This window comes from Desmodus rotundus, chromosome 1 (assembly GCF_022682495.2).
Source record: "Desmodus rotundus isolate HL8 chromosome 1, HLdesRot8A.1, whole genome shotgun sequence".
In the NCBI taxonomy this organism is placed as follows: Eukaryota; Metazoa; Chordata; class Mammalia; order Chiroptera; family Phyllostomidae; genus Desmodus; species Desmodus rotundus.
The window spans coordinates 112,834,183-112,853,087 of NC_071387.1; the positions used below are offsets into that span (position 1 = coordinate 112,834,183).

General features: G+C 35.1%; 1 protein-coding gene across 3 annotated transcripts in view; it reads right to left on the reverse strand.

Annotated features, from left to right (window-relative positions):
- The window catches only part of SMG1 (SMG1 nonsense mediated mRNA decay associated PI3K related kinase), a 101,655-nt gene that overhangs the window by 45,531 nt on the left and 37,219 nt on the right, over nt 1-18,905 (reverse strand). For 2 of the 3 annotated variants that reach the window (XM_024571644.4, XM_053929535.2), the window contains exons 8-25: nt 18,780-18,852; nt 17,777-17,874; nt 16,044-16,217; nt 13,972-14,196; nt 12,672-12,773; nt 11,724-11,993; nt 10,012-10,142; nt 9,492-9,653; nt 8,434-8,552; nt 7,904-7,991; nt 7,714-7,815; nt 7,157-7,297; nt 6,400-6,599; nt 5,816-6,012; nt 5,494-5,655; nt 4,570-4,724; nt 2,698-2,840; nt 2,346-2,547 (exon numbers count right to left, since the gene is read on the reverse strand). In XM_024571644.4, the coding sequence (XP_024427412.1) occupies nt 2,346-2,547; nt 2,698-2,840; nt 4,570-4,724; nt 5,494-5,655; nt 5,816-6,012; nt 6,400-6,599; nt 7,157-7,297; nt 7,714-7,815; nt 7,904-7,991; nt 8,434-8,552; nt 9,492-9,653; nt 10,012-10,142; nt 11,724-11,993; nt 12,672-12,773; nt 13,972-14,196; nt 16,044-16,217; nt 17,777-17,874; nt 18,780-18,852 (2,744 nt within the window). Of the gene's footprint in view, nt 1-2,345; nt 2,548-2,697; nt 2,841-4,569; nt 4,725-5,493; nt 5,656-5,815; nt 6,013-6,399; nt 6,600-7,156; nt 7,298-7,713; nt 7,816-7,903; nt 7,992-8,433; nt 8,553-9,491; nt 9,654-10,011; nt 10,143-11,723; nt 11,994-12,671; nt 12,774-13,971; nt 14,197-16,043; nt 16,218-17,776; nt 17,875-18,779; nt 18,853-18,905 lie in introns of those variants that run through there. The other variant, XM_045204603.3, reaches the window with a different exon arrangement.

Here is an 18,905-nt window from a genome sequence, read left to right on the forward strand (position 1 = left end):
CTGGCTCTCCTACATCTCCAACACTTCCTTTCTCAATGTCCTTGTGTTTTCTACAGTGACTCCTTCTCCTATCCCTTAACAGATGCTCAGAAGGATTCTGACCTTAACCCTCCTTCCTTTTCACTCACTCTTCTCCAGAGCCTTATCTGTGGTTGGTGGCTTACAAAGGCTCCAGGGTACAGAGTCAGGCATTTAATTATTGCCTATATAGTAACGATCCCCAAATCTCTAGCTTAAACTTTCCTCCTTAGCTCCAAATCCGATTCTTAACTATTGGGCTGGCCAAAAGGTTCATTTGTTTTTTTCCATAAGATGGCTCTAGTAGCACTTAGTTGTCCTTAACTTCATTGGAAACAATTTTTTAAAATTTAATCTTTATTGTACTTTTTTCCATTACCATTTAGTTCCCTTATACACCCCTCTCCCCAGCAACCACCACACTATTGTCCATAGTCCATTTTCCTTTTTGCTCAGTCCCTCCACCCCCTTGAGACAATTTTGTTAGTTTGTATTGTGACAGCTGTCATATCAGCATGCATTAAAAAATAAACTTATCAAAATTGGTGAATTTTTGTGCAGCCATTTTAATATTGAAGGTGAAAGAAAATATATAACATTTTCAGCATGTTATGCTTTATTATTTCAAGAAAGGTAAAAACTCAGCTGAAACACACAAAAAATATTTGTGCAGTGTACAGAGAAGGTGCTGCGAGTGATTGAAGGTGTGTGTCAAAAGCGGTGTGTGAAGTTTCGTGTTCATTTCTCTCAGGACAATGCTCCACTGTTGGGTAGACCCATTGAAGTTTATAGTGATCAAATTGAGACATTAACTGAGGACAATCAATGTTATATTATGCGGGAAACAGCTGACACACTCAAAATATCCAAATCAATAAAGTTATTGGTGAAAATGAAAAATGTCTTTTATTTTACAAAAAAAACCATACAGACACTTTGGCTAGCCCAAATACATACTAAACAATCTCATCTGCATGTTTCACAAGCACCTTAAACATGCTTCACTGCTCTGTGTGTTCCTGCTTCAATTAATAGTATGTTTTCTACACCCTCTACCTATACCCCCACAAATTAATGGTCTACATGCTTCTACCCTTGCCCCCCCGTATCTCCAGTCTCTTCACAACACAACACTAAGACAGATCGATATGCTCCTCCTGTTCAAATTCTACCGAAGATTTTCTATCTTATTAGGGGTCACAGTCCTTTTCACACTTTTTTATTACTTGTTTTTACTTGTTTTCATTAACCTTTCGTAAATGTATTTATAGCTCACATGTAGTTCAATGTTTAATATTAGACATGTTTAGGGTCTCTATTTAGCAGTTTGATGGTTTTGTGACCAGGAATACATCACAGAGACTTAACTCTTATTTATATCAATTAGCATATGATACAATTCATTTCAGTATACAATGTTTCACTTAAAAGTCGTAGTTTCCAAGAACCTATCAATGATGTTAAGTGAGAAGTTACTGTATTCAAATCTAATTTACAAAACACCATCAAATGTAATCCTTTCTATAAAGTGTGACAAATTTTCCGTTCTAGTAGTCCCCCCCGCCATCCACCGTTTCACTTTCCGTGGTTTTAGTTTCCCCACAGTCAACAGTAATCCAAAAATGTTACATGGAAAATTCCAGAAATAAATAATTCATAAGTTTTAAACTGTACACTGTTCAGAGCTGTATAATGAAATGTCACACCATCCCACTCAGGATGAGAATCATCCCTTTGTCCAGATATTCACGCTGCACATGATACCTGCCCATGTGCACGTAGTAGCCATCTCAGTTATCAACAGGTTATTTCAGATTGGTTATGAGCAACAGGGTCACACTACATTCACTTAACTTTCACTATAGTCTATTATTATAACTGTTCTGTTTTATTATTGTTGTTAGTCTCTTTCCATGCCTAGTTTATCTTTATCATGGGTATGTTTATGAAAAACACAGTGTATACAAAGTTTGGTACTACCTGCAGTTTCAGGCACCACTGGGATTCCTAGATGTATTGCCTGTGGATAAGGGGGGACTACTGTGTGTTCATTTTTGTTTTAGAATAGGCTCTGATAATCACACCAAATAACTACTTCAATAATTATGAGTCTGTCTATGCATAGAATGAATACCCTCGTCACATCTAAGGTTGGTTTCTCACTATAGTCATTTTTAGAATGTAGTATTTTTAGAACTACAACCATCTTGCAATAGTAGATATGATCAATTTCAGTATTTTGCAGCCGCAAAAGCAGCCTTTAAAGTTACTAAAAATTTGTTCAATGCAGTTAAGTATCACAATTTATAACTACAAAAAATCCTTACTTTATGTAGTTGAAATCGGCTTTTAGGTTGAGAGAAGTACTGCTGGTACTCTTTTTCAAGTCATGGATAGCATTCTGCCATTCCTGTACAGCAGCCCAATCAGCAATTGAAATGTAGCACTCACATGCTTTATTTCCCAAATAATTTATAACCTCAGGGGAAGAGTCCGTTGCTTTGGACAACACAGTCTTTCGGGAGTCACCTGAGTGAAAGTATTTTATAAAATAGAGAGATATGCAAAGCAGTTATAAATATTTCAAAGAGTGCAGAAATCTAAGAATATACAGTAAGTTCATTAGTACAAACTATTTAACCACTACTACTACTTTTTATTTAAATGCTGAATGCTCACCGTTCAGAGAATGTTTGGGGCTGGCACTATTTCGCCCAGCATTGGCCAACATAAGAACAGATTTGTCAAAACCAGAGATGCAGCAATCAACGCCTGTCATGGCACACAGATGCTCCTGGTACTCCATAGAGGCCTTTTCAAACCTTCGGCACAAATTGAAACAGTCTTATTTTTTAATTATCCACATACTCACTTCTATAAAAAACTTGAACGAATCACTCAATAAACTTAGCTAGACAATCATTTTGCATGGGGTTAGGCATACATAAAATTAGATTTCTTCCTCGCCACAAATGAAAATAAACGACATTGTTAAATGTTGAAAGTAAAGACAGCAAAAAATAACTAACAGAAAATACTGGGGTAAGCATCTGATCTCTAATGTGTGCAAAGGTTAAATAGAAAAATAAATACAAGAATTCATAAAAAGTAACAGATTTAATGGTACAACAACTTGAAATTTTTGGGTATCAAGACACCATAAACACTTAAAATAAATTACAAATCAAAAAATTAAATAGTATCAACAATTTGGTGTATATTAAAATTTCACAGATCAATAAAGAAAAGCAACAAAAGGCCATGAAGATTTATCTCTGTGAAAAACAAATGGTCAACATAAGACACCGACAAAGTTCTACTATGAAACATTAATCATGCAAAATAAAATAAAACAAATACTGATTCTTTCACTGATGATGGTGGTAGGGTTGTTTCTGGGTGATCCTCAGTATTCACAAAGGTGAACAGAAGGGGTTACTCTACTTTCAGTGATTTAAACTGGCACCATCTTATATACAGGGTAACTTAGCAACAGTATGTATCCTAAACCTTCTGATCTGTAGCCTTTCTTCTAGTAAATCAGCTTGTACGAATGAATCCAAAGAAAATAATCCCAACCGTGAGCAAGAAGCTAAGTGCCATGCTGCATTAAGATTAGTTTAAAAAAAACTAGAAACAACTTTATTGCCCAACAATAGGGATGTTAAATTTGGGTACATTAACAAATAAATAAAACTGTGCCACTGAAAAAAATCACACTGTAGAGTATTTAACATGGCAACATATTTTTTTTAAATATTGCTCAGTAGGCTGGAGCGACATCCCATACACCAAGAACATTGTGGGTTTGATCTCCAGTCGGAGCGTGTCCAAGAGGCAATTGATCGTGGTTTCTCTCTCACATCAATGTTTCTCTCCCCCTTCCTCTCTCTCTAAAATCAATTAAGACATATCTTTAAGGTGAGAATTTTTTTTAAAAAAGTGTGTGTGTGTATGTGTGTATCTATATCTCAGTGGAAAAAGCAAATCATGTGGCTGATCGAAACAACTTATATGAGAAGGCAATAGAACTAGAAAGGCAGATATACCAAAACTACAGTTACAACTAGGAGATGGAATTATGAGCAGTTCTCTTATCTTTTTCTACATTTTACAGATTTGATAAAACTTACATCAATGTGCACAGACTATTACGGTACGTGCTCACTGACCTAGAGGAATCAAATGAGTCTGAATGCTGAGTGTGCGGGGCTAAATGAGCTATTACTCTAGCCAAAGAGAGCAATTTGTACCAGACTCTGATTTGAAAGGTTATCAATTAAGGATCAAGTTTAAAAGTATTTTTAAATCAAATAATTGGCAGATCTTGTTTTAAGAACGATTTCCTACTTATTCATAAATAAGAAAGATACCCAAGTTTTGCCACTAAAGAAAAGACTGAAGATGTGTCCTAGTAAAATACTACATAGCAAACTCCAACTACTAAAGTGGAACGAAGCTGTTTTAGCATTTAAATACAATGTTAGCCAATAGTTAAAATGACGTAAACGTAAAGAAATCCTATCACCCATTTCCTTCCTTCCGACTTACCTCCCTTCAGCTTGCTGGGCCACTGAGTTAATCCAGAGAAGATTTTTCCCAACGACGGAAGATGACCAGACAGCAAGTCCCTGTATAGCTTCAGGGCAGTGCAGCTCACACAGCGCTTCCACCACCATCATGATGGTTACTTCCAGCTCACTCCCCTGAAAACGGCCCTCAGAAACATTAACCTCAGACATTGACAGCGTTAAAATTCAACTGCTGACCACAGGAAAGCCTACTGAAAGTCAAATATACTAAACAATTATTTTTACAACAATAATATTAAATTATTTCCCTTAGAATTCTTAAAATGTCATGTATAACGGAGCTACAAAGTTTGACTGACAGAACCTTAACAGCTCATGGGTGTTAGTCTTTACAAAATAAAAAGTTCCCAGCATTTCAACTGTGGCATCTAGAGGAGTAACACATAAAGTAAATATAAAGCAAAATTAAATATAAATAAACACGAATAAAAAGACGATTAATGTCATATCTCTGAATATTGCCTGGCGTTACTATAATTGGCAAACATTTGCTATTTTTGGATCACACTTATTGAGCCCACTTACAAGCCAGCACTTTTCTCATATGTTACAACATTATTATATATACTTCTGCACTCATTATAATTTACATATATTTCCCTATGCATTTTACAACTGCCATTACAAATTATAAAAATTATTTCTTCTGCAAATTTCTTAGAATTACCTTTAATGTTCCAACCTTAAGTATAAGTAATACATATTTTGACATGTTCTAATATGGCTTTGGAAGTTTTTGCTTTTATAAAATATTGGATCAAAACTTTGAAAATGAATGAAAGTTTTCATTTATTTTACCCAGAGATTAAATAACAGCAAGGATATTAAATCCCAGTTTTACTAATCAACAGACTTAAAATGAACTGTAAACACAGAGCTGTACCTGAGATAGACTTGTCTTCATTTCTGTAAGTAAGTCAAAGCCGTGTCTCACTGTCACAGCAGGCTGGCCTGCCAACAATCCGACCCTCATGATGGAGAGTCGAATCCGAGTCAGCCAGTCTTGACAAGTTTGGCGATTGGTATAGAAAAAAGTTCTGATGACCTTTAGAATAAAGAAAAAAGCAGGTTCAAATTATAGGTGCCGATGACTCAAATACACATACAACAAATACACAAGTCTATCGTGATGTCGGCTCTACACACACCACGAAGTTTACCATAAAACACTGCTACAGAGCAACACTTAGCCCACTGCAACCAACCTTGGGAGGGGATGTTAACGCATTAGCACATCCCTCATATGCATTATACATCAGCTTCTCCAGATTTTCCAGATATTGCAGAAGAAGAACAAGTCTAAGCTGGTTGCTACTGTGGCCTTCATCGTTGTCTGCAGTTGTCCACTGACTAACATCTTGATCAGGGTTTAATGTGTGAGCTGCAAGACTTCTAATGATACCTAAAAGCAAAGAGAACACTCCAAGTTTAAAAGAAATCTTTAAAAACTGAAGAAGTACTTAGAGATAATTTCACATTTACCAAGTTTCTTCTGTACAGCCATCATTTAAAAACAAAACTCTCAACATAAGAGATTTTTCATTTCAGGGGCAAAAAATGTTTTCTCCATACAAATCCCTTAAATTTTTAAATGAAAGAGACAACCATGTTGTTGCCAACACAATTATTCAATGAAAGCTTATTTTAACCATATCTAAAAGATTAAGTGATAAAGTATTCAGGGAAAAATTATGCTCTCCAATTTTTATTTTAACAAAGACAAACTTCTTAATGTAAGGCTTGAAAGTATTTATATCACAATGTTTGGAAAAGCACCAGAATTGATTACCTTCAATTGTCTGGAAGGTATCTTGAGCTCTGCCCAGTGGAGTTCTCAACTTAGAAAGGACAGTGAACTGTGCTGCTTCCCAAATAGCCCACTGCCAAAGGACAGCATCTGTCTTTAGAAGATTGCGGGGAATTGTTGATTGGTCGCGCTTATCCAGTCTCTGGCAGCTATAGAACAATCTTTCTAACCAATTGTCCTTCCTGGGAAAAGTAGTTTCACATTTAACAGACAATAATGACTTCATTTTAAAAACAATAATAAAACTTGTAAGGGGAATGGGAGTAGGGAACTACAATTTTTCCTATTCCAAAAAGGCAAAACCTATAAATCTAAGAAAAGCATTAAACGCCCACCTCTCATTGTGAGGAGGTCTGTTACTGTTAAAACAGGATGGGGTATGGTATGGACAAATTATTAAGGTAAATGGCTCAGGATAATTTGGCTATCAGACTAAAACATTCACTCCAACTAAGCATCTCCAGAATGTCTATGCCACAGACTCTTCCCCAAAGTATTGATGACAAACAAGGTCAGATCAATTAACTGTCAACCACATTTCATCATTCACTTCCAAAGGCCATTTTTCTGTCTTTGGAAAAATTGCTATCTTCAAAGCAATGGTTCCTACTGAAAACTAAACTAATCTATTTAAGAAGAATATTACTTTCTACTCCACCACCCCTCAAACCAGGTATAGGGTCAATATATTCAAGTATATGTTAATTTTCCCAATTAAAGAGTCAAAGAAATGTCTTACCCTGTTCTATGAGAGTTCCCATATAAAATAAAACTAATAACATCAGAGAAATCTTGAGGGTGGAATGTGTTACTTGGTGCTTTACTCATGTGACTTCTCAATGCTAAAGAAATTTCTTGAATTTCCGTGTGATTGTTATTGCTGTAGACAGAAAATGGTTACTGTCATGCAAAATGTTTTAGTTAAAAGGTTAGTACCTACTATAAACAGGCTATTTTCTTGCTAACTAAATTTGGAAGTAAAAAAAATAAAATAAAATTAAGGCTTTAAAACAGGCAGAATGTTATTGCAACTTTGAAATTTCAGGTTCTTAAAGCTCCCAAATTAACTTAAATCAAATAAATGATCAGAGTTTAGTTTTTCAAAGAACTGAACTAAGAAACACAATTTGGCGCTACATGAATTACACTAACTACCATAAGCTTATTTCTCTTCAATCACTGAGAAGCACCATACAAGATATGACATTAATTCATTAATAGGAGATCTATCTTTTCCTGAACTAGACTAGGCAGGGAAAACATAGTGGAATGCTTTTGCCCCGACCCAACTTATACCTCAGGACAACATCTAAAGGAATTGACTTCAACAGCTTTCCAAATGCTTGTCGAATACGAGTCCCACTGTGAACTAGCTGGACACGGCAAACATCAACACACCTACAAAAAATGAAATAGATGACGTAAGTGTGGTGGCATTTCCGAGTTTTTAGAGCAAGAGTTAAAAGATAGGGTCTTTAGCCCATACCTCTGTAAAAGATCATCTGGCAAGGAAGAGGACAGCGTGTGCAGACCGCTGCATGCTTGCAGACAGGTGTTTACATCTTCGACAAGAGCTACCAAAAATTAAGAGTTATTTTCAGCTTGCCAAAATAATTTACATACCAGTATGTAATACTTTTCTGACATTCAACAAACAGTGGGCACCTACTGTAGAGCAGGCTCTGCCCCTGCCAGGAATTCTGACATTAATGTTTGGGAAAATAAGATTCAACAAAATCCACCTAAAGTGACTAGTCTTCACCCAAAACTTTTTATGAAGGAACTTTTAAAAGCACGTGAAACATGTCACATTCACGTAAGTTTTAAAATGTGACAGTCACTTGAAACTACTTATTTTTAACATATTAAGAATAAAAAAATTAACACAGATTATGCATCTCTCATCAAAATGGGAATTATTCATTTCAGGGCATAGAAGTACTTAAGTGACTTTCTCTTATTACCAATGATCCCTTTTTTAAGAGTGAACAAAATTAAATAATCACAGAAACTTACTGTTGGCTAAAAGGCCTTTGCAAAATTTATGGAAAGATGGAAGAGAGAATAAAGGTGCATATGTTTCAGACTTCTTCATTAAAACAGCCACTTCCAAAGCCCAAGTCATCAACAGTTTCCTGAAGCACAAAATATAGTGATTTTACATTCAAAAAACAAAATCAATTTTAAAAATCTCTTATTAGTTTTGTTTTGGTTTTTTTAACTATCTCAAGCAATTAAGAAATAAAAATTGAAATTCTAGAAATCCCTTTGTGAAAAATTGTATATCTTTTGAAAATCTAAACACTAGGTTGGCTAAAAAGTTTGTTTAGTTTTTTCTCTATGATGGCTCTGGTAGTGCTTAGTTGTCTTTAACTTCATTAGAGACAATTCTGTTAGACTGTATTGTGACAGATATCAGTATCAGCGTGCATTTAAAAAAAAACATCGAAATTGGTGAATTTTTGTGCAGCCATTTTAACACTGAAGATGGAAGAAGATACACAGTGTTTTTGGTGTATTAGGCTTTATTATTTTAAGAAAGGTAAAAACTCAACTGAAATGCAAAAAAGAGATTTGTGCAGTGTATGGAGAAGGTGCTGTGACTGACTGAATATATCAAAAGTGGTTTGTGAAGTTTTTTGGTACTACTGACATTTTGGCCAAATAATTCTTTGCTGTGGGGCTGTGCTATGCATTGGAAGATGGTCAGCAGCACCGCTGGCCTCTACCCACTAGAAGCCAAGAGCAGGAGATTGTCGACATACTCAAAGTACCCAAATCAATAGTTATTGGTGAAAATGGAAAACATGTCTTTTTAAAATAAAAGAAAAAACTAAATGGTCTTTTTGGCCAACCCAATAAATACAGTCTCCCATAAAACATTGGGGTGGAGGGTGTTTCATATAATTCTTTTAAAAAGGACTAAGAAATCTTAGACTAAACAATAAAACCAAATTTTAAAGTGTTTCATAATGAAGACATTGCTCTACCTCAACTTAATAATTTTCATTGCTTATTCTCAAATCATAAACTCAAATTAATAAAAGTGTTAATGTACAATATTACTCAGTTACCTTGTGTCCTGGTTAAGATTATCTTTCTTAAGCAATATCCCCAGGAGATTTAATATAATTGAGAAATGTTTTTTTGTAGCTGTAGTGACAGTACTAATCACGGCTCCATCAAACAAAGACGGGGACGATGAACTAAGACTACTAGATATAAAGTGATCATGCCTGGAAGACAAAGTTCAGATCATCTATTCATCTCTAATTTTTCTAAAACAGCATTTCCAAAGTTAAACCAACATGTATATATTTTTAAGTCCTCGCCCAAGGACATGCTTATTGATTTTAGAGGGAGGGGAGGGGAGGGGGGGGAGAAAGAGAGAGAAACATCGATCAGTTGCCTCTCACATGCTCCACAACCAGGACCAAACACGAAACCTAGGCATGTACCCTGACTGGAAAGCAAACCTGGAGCCTTTCAGTTTGAGACAATGTTCCAACCAACTGAGCCATTACTGGTCAGGGCTCAACACAGACTTTTTAAATACCTTTAATTTTTTTAAATGAATATTTGTAAATACAGTACCTGGTACAATGAGAATACAAAGTGTAAAGCACGGCATACTGAATGGCAGGGAAGTGAGCAGCCAGGTCACCATGCACAATCATCAGATTCTTACTCAGGAGTGCAAAGACAGTTGGAGACAGTGCCCACATCTGATGATGAACAAGAGAAAGTAAATGTCTGGCTCCTCTAAATATGTATATGAGCATACAAAGAGTTTATCCTTCAAAATAAGTATGCCTATACATTTTATAAAATTAAAATGACATTTAAATTTAGAAACAATCTAGTACACTGAACAAGGGGTTAGCAAACACTTTCTGTAAGGAGTAAATATCTCAGACTCTGTGGGCCATATGACATATCTGTTGCAATGTCTTCAACTCTGCTACTGCAGTAACAAAAAACAGCCACAGACAAAACAGATGAACAGCTATGCTCCAAGGGAACTTCCCTTACAAAAACAGGTGACTGGTGATGGTTAGATTCTGTGAATATACTATAAATCATTTACTTGTAATATACTAATGGAAATTGTATGGTATGTAAATTATACCTCAATAAAGGATTTTTTTTTAAGTGATCACAACAGGCAGTGGGTTGAATTTGGCCCATGGGCGGCAGTTTACAGATCCCTGGCTTAAACACAGCCCTTTGTACCCTTTAGTGTAGTTATTTCCTCAATTTTTCGTATATTGCAAATGGCAAAGTGCCCAGTCCAATAAGAAAGAAAAATTCTGCCACTCTAAGCCTTTTCCATCCTTCCCTTTTCCTTTTACAAGCTCAAATACTCCATTCCACCTGAAGGCTCCAGCCCTCCCCCGCCCACACCCCCCTCCTGTTGTTTCCAGACCACAGGACATAAAGCTCCTCAAATCTGTATACAATGTGAATTCCCCAGCATCACATTTTAGACTGTAAAGAAAGGAAGAGTCTACTAAAGCCAGAACTAGCAGTGAGGGAAGGAACAGCTATAGAGTGTTACAAGGCAATCTGACCTAACAATATGAAGTACATGCAAGTATAAATCAAATCTTGATTTTACCCTCCCTTAGATTTTCTCTTAGAAAGTGTAATCCCTTAGTTATATGCCATTACTCTATATTAGAAATAATATTTTCTCAATCCTGCAAGGTCCACTAGGAGAAAGAAATATACAAACCACAGCAATAATTATAAATTTAAAAAACAATCACTTCAAATTTCTTAGAGGAATCATATTAAGAAATCATATATGAATGTTACTAGAAAAGTGAGCAGTCAAAAAGTAAGACCATATATAAGCACTAATTTTAGTAAAGAGGGGGAGAAAGGTATCAGGGAAAGAAGGGGCTCCAATTAAAAGAACTATACAAATTTGAACTGTGGAAAATGTTGAGAAATTTTCTATAAGCATGTTAAAGTAAATAGGAGAAATTCATTAAAAAAATTTTTTTAATAAAATATTTTTAAAATCTTATCAAAGGACAATGTCAAGGAAGGAGAAAGCTAAACATAATGGTAACAAAATATTACTGTCAATTTCAATTATTCAGGCATGTCCTAAATATGGCCATTTTGTGGCGCTGGTGGGATAGTGGTGAGCATAGCTGCCTTCCTAAATATGGCCATTTGTTCTACAGGGTTCTGCAGATGCACTGACATGGCAATAAATGAAATGAAATACACATATATATGCAGTGAGAAGAGGCTTCAATGTGGATAAAACAAAGTGATTACACGTAAAGACTCACCCCAATTAGTGAGTTTTTGGCATTTCCAATTGTAGTCAGGGCACTGAGGTCAAATATAACTACAAATTTTGCATTATCTACATTGAATACATGATTCTTAAAAGCCTCGTGTTTTATTTCAGAACAGGCATCAGGAAGTTGTAGACTATGTAGCAGGCTGTTTAGGGCACAAGTCATTTCTCCCAAAATTAATTTATAGGCAGTCTCCAAAACAGGAATATTCTTCAGGCTCAGCACTGCTTGATAAACAGCATGGGCCGCAGCAACAACCTTAAACAGAGAATTCAGGAAAGTAGCACATCAGTGGAAAACGCATCATCCACAATTATATGAAAAATAAATTAGTATCTACATATGGTGACGATGCAAATCAATTTAAGACTAATAAAATCACTGTATAGAACATTTAGGATTGATAAAAATCACTAAATAGAACACTGAAGATCTGAATTTCTAAAAACTCAACCTTTTGGGAACCTACACATATCCATAAGCTTTTTAAAATCTCCAACCATTATTATAAAGAAAGGAAACTCTAAATTAAAACCTGACCATATGAAATTTCTTAAAAGGACATTAAAAAAAAAATATAGCCAGTGTCAAAACACATATACAAACAACAGTTTATTGATTTCCCTACATCTACTTAGAAAATCTCTAGTGGTTTAGTCAGTTGTAAAACTAATAAATAATAATATTTTAATTTATAAAATATATATTAGTTCTGAACAAATTTAATAAAGACAATGAAAATCTGAAAAGAATATCTGGCATTCATTCATCAAGGTATATAATCTGGTAATCTACAAATATCAAGTTAAAACAATCATTATAATCACTACATTCTAAATCGAGTATTTACCATTTCATTTATGAAGTCTACTAAACAACATAAGTCAAACTTCAATGACCTAAGTTATCAGGAGTATTTATGAACGTATCACTTACCTCTTTTTCTTTATGGTAACGCAAAAACAGTAGTTTAGATGATGGTATAAACAGTTTTTCTACAAATGATGATGGCAATTTTGTATTTATCTGTTCGACAATCTAAGAGAATAAAATAAAAAGAAATGAGCTATCAAGTCACAAAATGACATCAAAAAACCTAAAATGCATACGCTTAAGTGAAAGGAGCCAATCTGAAAAGGCTTCATACTATGATTTCAACTATGACATTCTGGAAAAGTCAAAACTATGGAGACAGTAGAAATATTGGTGGTTGCCAGAGGCTCAAGGGGAAGGAGGAAGAAGAGTAGGTGGGGCACATGAGATTTTTAAAGCAGTGAAACTACTCTGGTGATATGGTAATGGTAAATACATGGCACTATACATTGGTCAAAACCCGTAAGTTGTACAAAGAATAAACCCTGAAGTAAACTATGAATTTTAATTAGCAACAATGTGTCAGTTTGGCTCATCAATTGTAATGAATACCATACTAAAGCAAGATGTTAATAACAGGGAAAACTATTGGGAAAAGAAGATACATGAGAACCCTGTACTTTCTGCTCAATTTTTCTGTAAACCAAAACTCCTCTGAAAAAATAGTCCACTAATTTAAAAAAAGCAGCTGTATGTTTACATAATATACTTTAAATTTAAACTTAAACACAGGCATTTGTTTTACATTGGCAAAGGTAAGTGTAACTTCGGTAGAAATGTTCAGCAGAATATCATCTAGAATTTGCTTTAAAATAATCCAAATGGGGATGGAGGAACAGCAAGGAGGGCATGGGTGGGTCAGACAGAGGCCTAGATGGAATCAGATGGGCCAAATGTATCAAGTATGCAGAGATTCCTTATCCTATTCTATTTTTTAAATATGCATACAAGTATCTAAAATAAAAGGCTGAGGGGGAATATTTATGGTTAAGGACAAAAATTATAATAGAAGTTTCATATGGAAAACAAAACATAACAGGATCTTTCAAAATAGCTATCAAGTACCTTCTCTTATACGGTACTTGCCAGCAGTATTAGGGAGTCTCATGGAAAGGACAGTGTTTCATCAAAAAACAAAACAAAACAAAAAAACCCCTAGTATATCTACACTGAGATAAGCCTTCAAACACTAAAAGTAAATAGGTACTACGGCAAAAGCAAACTAGATTATATAAATAAGACTAATGTGCTCAAAAAAGCCCCCAAACAACCAAGGCCTTAATTTCATCCATAATCAATGCAAATTTAAGGGCCTGAATAAACCAACATATTAAAAAGCAACAACAACAAAAAATTCACATACCAATGTGAGCAAATTCAAGACTGAGATGATATAATCTGTACCACAAGTCTGGCAATTCTCCAGTTGATCTAATCCATATGTAATGACCATGTCACAATGTATAGTCATGCTAGGATCCAAGCTGCCGAGCAAAACACCAACACACTCATTAGCAGCTGTCAACACAGCCTCAGAAAAAAACACTTGATTTGCAGCCGTCACACATCTCATTACTCTGTACAGAACCTGCAAATGGGGAAAACAAGCAGCTTTTTAAAAAAATTCACATGCTTCCACAGAGCAAAAAATTATTTTCTATTTAATGCAGTTTCAACTGAAAATTAACTGCCTGTTTTGTCAGCAGTCTCTTAATATTCTAGTTCTCGGAGGGAGTAATAATAAGCGTATCTCTAGTATACTACACAAAAAAGATCTTGCTTAAAACTGTTTCAGGAAACGGAATTTGCAGTCCTGTTTCCATTGTACCCGCTTCCTACGTTCCCAACATCACTAACGGTCTGAAGTTCACAATCTTTACAATTATGAAATATGCCAAAACTTAGACCAGTAGTAGTATTAACAGCATGGGAATAACCTGCCAAAAGGGTAACTTTCTATAATCTAGCACTTGGGCTTTGGACAATCAATCTTTTAAAACTAAAAGTATTCTCATTCATAACATATGATACCTATATGAGGATTATAAAAATCATGTAATTTCCAACCAAAACCTCCACTAAATTGTAATAGTCAATATTAATGTACTAAATTTCTAATAAAAATAACTTGGGGAAAAAAAACCAAATTGACAAAAAGATATCTCTAAAATATTTCTGTAATAGTCAACAACCACTACACAGATTTTTTAAACCTATATATATAGGTTTAAAAGGCCTAAAAGAACTTCATGAAAGAATACATTTAATATGTAACTATCCTGGAAAACTATTATGTTCCTTTCATTTTATATCTGAGTTAACTGGCCTTTATTTCAACATTGACATAGTCATCAAATAACCACCTTTGAGATAGTAAAAAAGAAGGATCTTAAAGCATTTTGACCAGATTTAAACTATCAACATGCTAGTTTTAATTATCTTCAAGATCAGACGTTTCTGCTCACACAATTAACGTACCATTTTATCTAGCAACATGTTTAACAAAAGCAAATACTCACAAAAGCTAAAATTTTGTCCTCACAGTAAAATTTTAATCATTTAGACTAAGTTTGTTGACTGTATCACACATTTCTCCATTCTTCTTCAAGCAGAGTATAATGATGGAGGTTCATTTCTGATGTCTATTATGCTGAACCACTCACCAAACTGTAATACAGTGTAGTTGATGCTGGGGGCAACAGAAGAGGGGCTAGCTTTGTTTTTTTAAATCCTCACCCGAGGACATATTTTAGAGACAGAAGAAGGAAGAGAGAGAAACATTGATTGGGTGCCTCCTGTATACACCCTGACCAGGGATCTAACCCACAACCTAGGTATGGGCCCTGACCAGAATTGGTCCAGCAACCTTTTGGTGCATGGGACAACGATTCAACCAACTGAGCTGCCCAGCCAGAAGAAGTGTGGCAATCTCATCACTGGTCTCAGATTACTATACATTTTAAGTCCTTACAGCTTTATATCCTTTGATATCAGGCTATCAAGTTATTTTGTCCTGTCATGCTCACATAAAAGTACTTTTTGAGGCTTTCTCTATACTGTGTTATTCTTAATATGCTGGAAAACTAAAAGGAGATTCAAAGTTAAAAGCAAAATAATAATTATTAAAAAGCAAAAGATTTTTAATATATGTTTAAAAAAAGAATAAATGGGATCTATAAAGGATCTCCTAATACAAAAGTTCACGGACATTTAAAAATTCACAGTGGCCTTTTTTTTCAAGGGGGGGAAAAAAGGAAGTAGAAGTAGGATGGGATATAGAAATTCCCAAATTTTCCAGCTATTCAAGAAAGCGGCCAGATACATACATGCTAGACAAATGAAAGGTTAATAGCAGTATACCAGGTAAACAGAAGCATTTACAACACAAAACAATTTTATTTTTGAATAATACTCAGGACTCCTAAAGACACTTACATCTGTCACATACGCCTCAGTAATTGGAGGACCCCGAATTGGGCTGAAGCGTTCCCCGATGCTCCTCACTACAGTACTGAATACCCTGAGAAGAGCTGCCAGCTTTGGTAATGACACTGAAGGAGGAGGTACATCTTCATCCACTGACTCTCCAGAGGCCACGTGGCTGAGGTCCTAGAAGTGAATTCACAGCATTCTTATTTATATAAAACTCTTCAATTAACTTTATAATTAATTTTTACAAATAAAGAGGTATTTTGGCCTATGAGAAAAGGAAACATGAATCTAAGATAAAAGTAGATTTTTAAGCTACTTATTTAAGCTAACATTAACCTGAGTAGATTAAGGAAATAACCTCTTGTACCAACTCAGATAGGTATTGGGAAAAATTAATTCTGGTACATACACTATAGTTTTATATAGGTATAAATGGAGCCAGAAACTTTTCCCATTCCTGAATTGTTTGCTAAAATCTCATTCCAGGTATTGGGGCTATTTGACTCAATAATAAGTACTCCACACCAACATTATGTACACAAAGAGTGTGTATGTGGGAAGGGGGAATGGTGGGGAGGGAATTATAAGATCTGATTCACAGTTTTATAATCTAGTTGCAGATAAAAAGGAAAAGATTAGCAAAAAATGGGCTACTAGAATCAATATGTTACTACCTGTACTTAAACAACCAAATAATAGGAGAGAGTTAGATCTTATGGATACCAAGGGGAAGAGAGTCTCTACAATCTACAATGGCTAGCTTCAGAAGGGCAGATCAACTTTAAATGTGGGCTAGGAACAACGACATTCTAATTGTGGAAGTGAAAAAACATGTGGAAGCAAAATATTCCCTCATTTTTCCCTGAAAGGATGCAAGCAGACTGGTACAGTTAAAAGTAGTGCATTCTTATTGGCTAGAAGTAGCCATGGTTATAAAGAAAAGATGAAGCTAAATCTTAATGGGAGCCTTGAACACCAAACAAGAATCATGGTAGATCTGAGTAGGGAAGAAACCCAAAAAGATTCAGACAAAAAATGGCACATTTAAGCCATGACAGTAGGGCCCGGAAAGCCAAGAACCAGTACCAGAAACTTCAGCAGGATCCTTAAAGCTACAGTATGTACTTGTACAGCTGTAAAAGTTGGCAGAAACCAAGTCTTGTCCTCCAAAGTATGTTCCAAGATCTCCAGACGTGTTAAGAGGAAAGTCTTTAGGGGCTTTTATACAGTAACAATTCACCTCATTTTTTAAGATTTTTTTTTAATCCTCTCCCAAGGATAATTATTTATTAATGAGAGAGAAAGAAATATCAGTTGCTTCCCATATATGCCCCTACCAGGGAATCGAATTTCAGGGTACCAGATGACGCTGCGCCCAACTGAGCCACTAGACCAGGGCTTAAGACTCTTTCATTAACAAAAGTAAGAATGAACTACAGAAATGTCTTCAGAAAACTACCAGCTACCAAGACCACTCTAAGCTTTGCAAAATTAGACCTACAATTTTTCTTTGAGTCTTTCTGGTAATTCTGCTGATAACTCAAAAATAACATCTAAAAAAATAAAAAATAAAATTTAAATTAAAAAAATTAAAAATAAAAAAATAAAATTAAATATTGGCAATGGTCTTACAATTTCTGCTCAAATGTCAGGTGGTCTAAGTTATTTAAAAATAAATCTAGCACAGTTTAAGATTTTTTTTTTTTTTTAAATAACTTGGCTTTCTCTATACTCACCTCAGCATATGCCTCCATGTCCTCTAGAAACTGACCGAGGAGAGTAGTAGAAAAAGCAAGATCTGCTACCCAAAATGGTTCCAGGCTCTGTAACCACCCTAGGAATCATATAAGAAATTTTGAAACAGTATAAAAACCAAAATATCCAAATAAAAAAATGTATTTAAGAGACTTGGTTTTCAAGTTGCCAACTCTTAAAACACAATCTATATCATAAAACGAGACTATTAACTGTTAAGCTTGCTGACCATGATTATCCAGCGTCTTTTAAATGCTGCAGGAATGAATGTTCTCCAGAAATTAAAATGTGTATCTCACATCCTTATTTTTCAACAGATTTAATAACCATATTGTCACTAAACAGATGGCTTAGATTAAAATGCCACAACCTATCAACCACCAGGCTGCTTATCTACTCTAGGGCCACAGTTAGCCACCAAAGGTGTGTACTTATCACCCCAATGGAAATGACACAGTACCAGTCTCACCTGCACATCATATTTTCGGAAGTTTATTGCCCCAAATATGCTACAGAACTTGGAACAGGCTAAAATATCCAAGTGAGTCAGGCTAGTTATTCACTTAACTCAAATATTTTATCATTTGTGATAGTTTTCTAAATTAAACCATTTGTTTAATTAAAAAAAAAAAAAAACACACAAGCCACAAATATCTAGGATCTTCCATTTTAAACTTCAGGATATGACCACTATAATATCTCCTCCTACCAGCACATGCCACAAATGACTTAGTTAAGTCCTTTCAATTTCTCACTGGAACATTATAATCTGTACTTGGACTGTCCCTATCTACTACAAAGTACACAATTTTCTCTTGAAAAGATAAATTTAGCTAACAAATAATGTTCATTTATAATAACCAAACTATTTCTGTTAAACAGTATTTTTCTTGCACTATCAAAGAAACACTAACAGCTGGTCTCTGCGGGACCAATCACCCTCCCCATGATATTTATATAACTGGTATATGCTGAACCGCTTACCAGACACCTGCTGTGTGAGCGAAGGTTTCTGAGTATGGTCTATATGCCATCCGACCAATATATCAACCGTATCCTGGATGGAAACAGAGAAGGGCACTAAGCATTTTAAGGACTTAACTGCTGTTC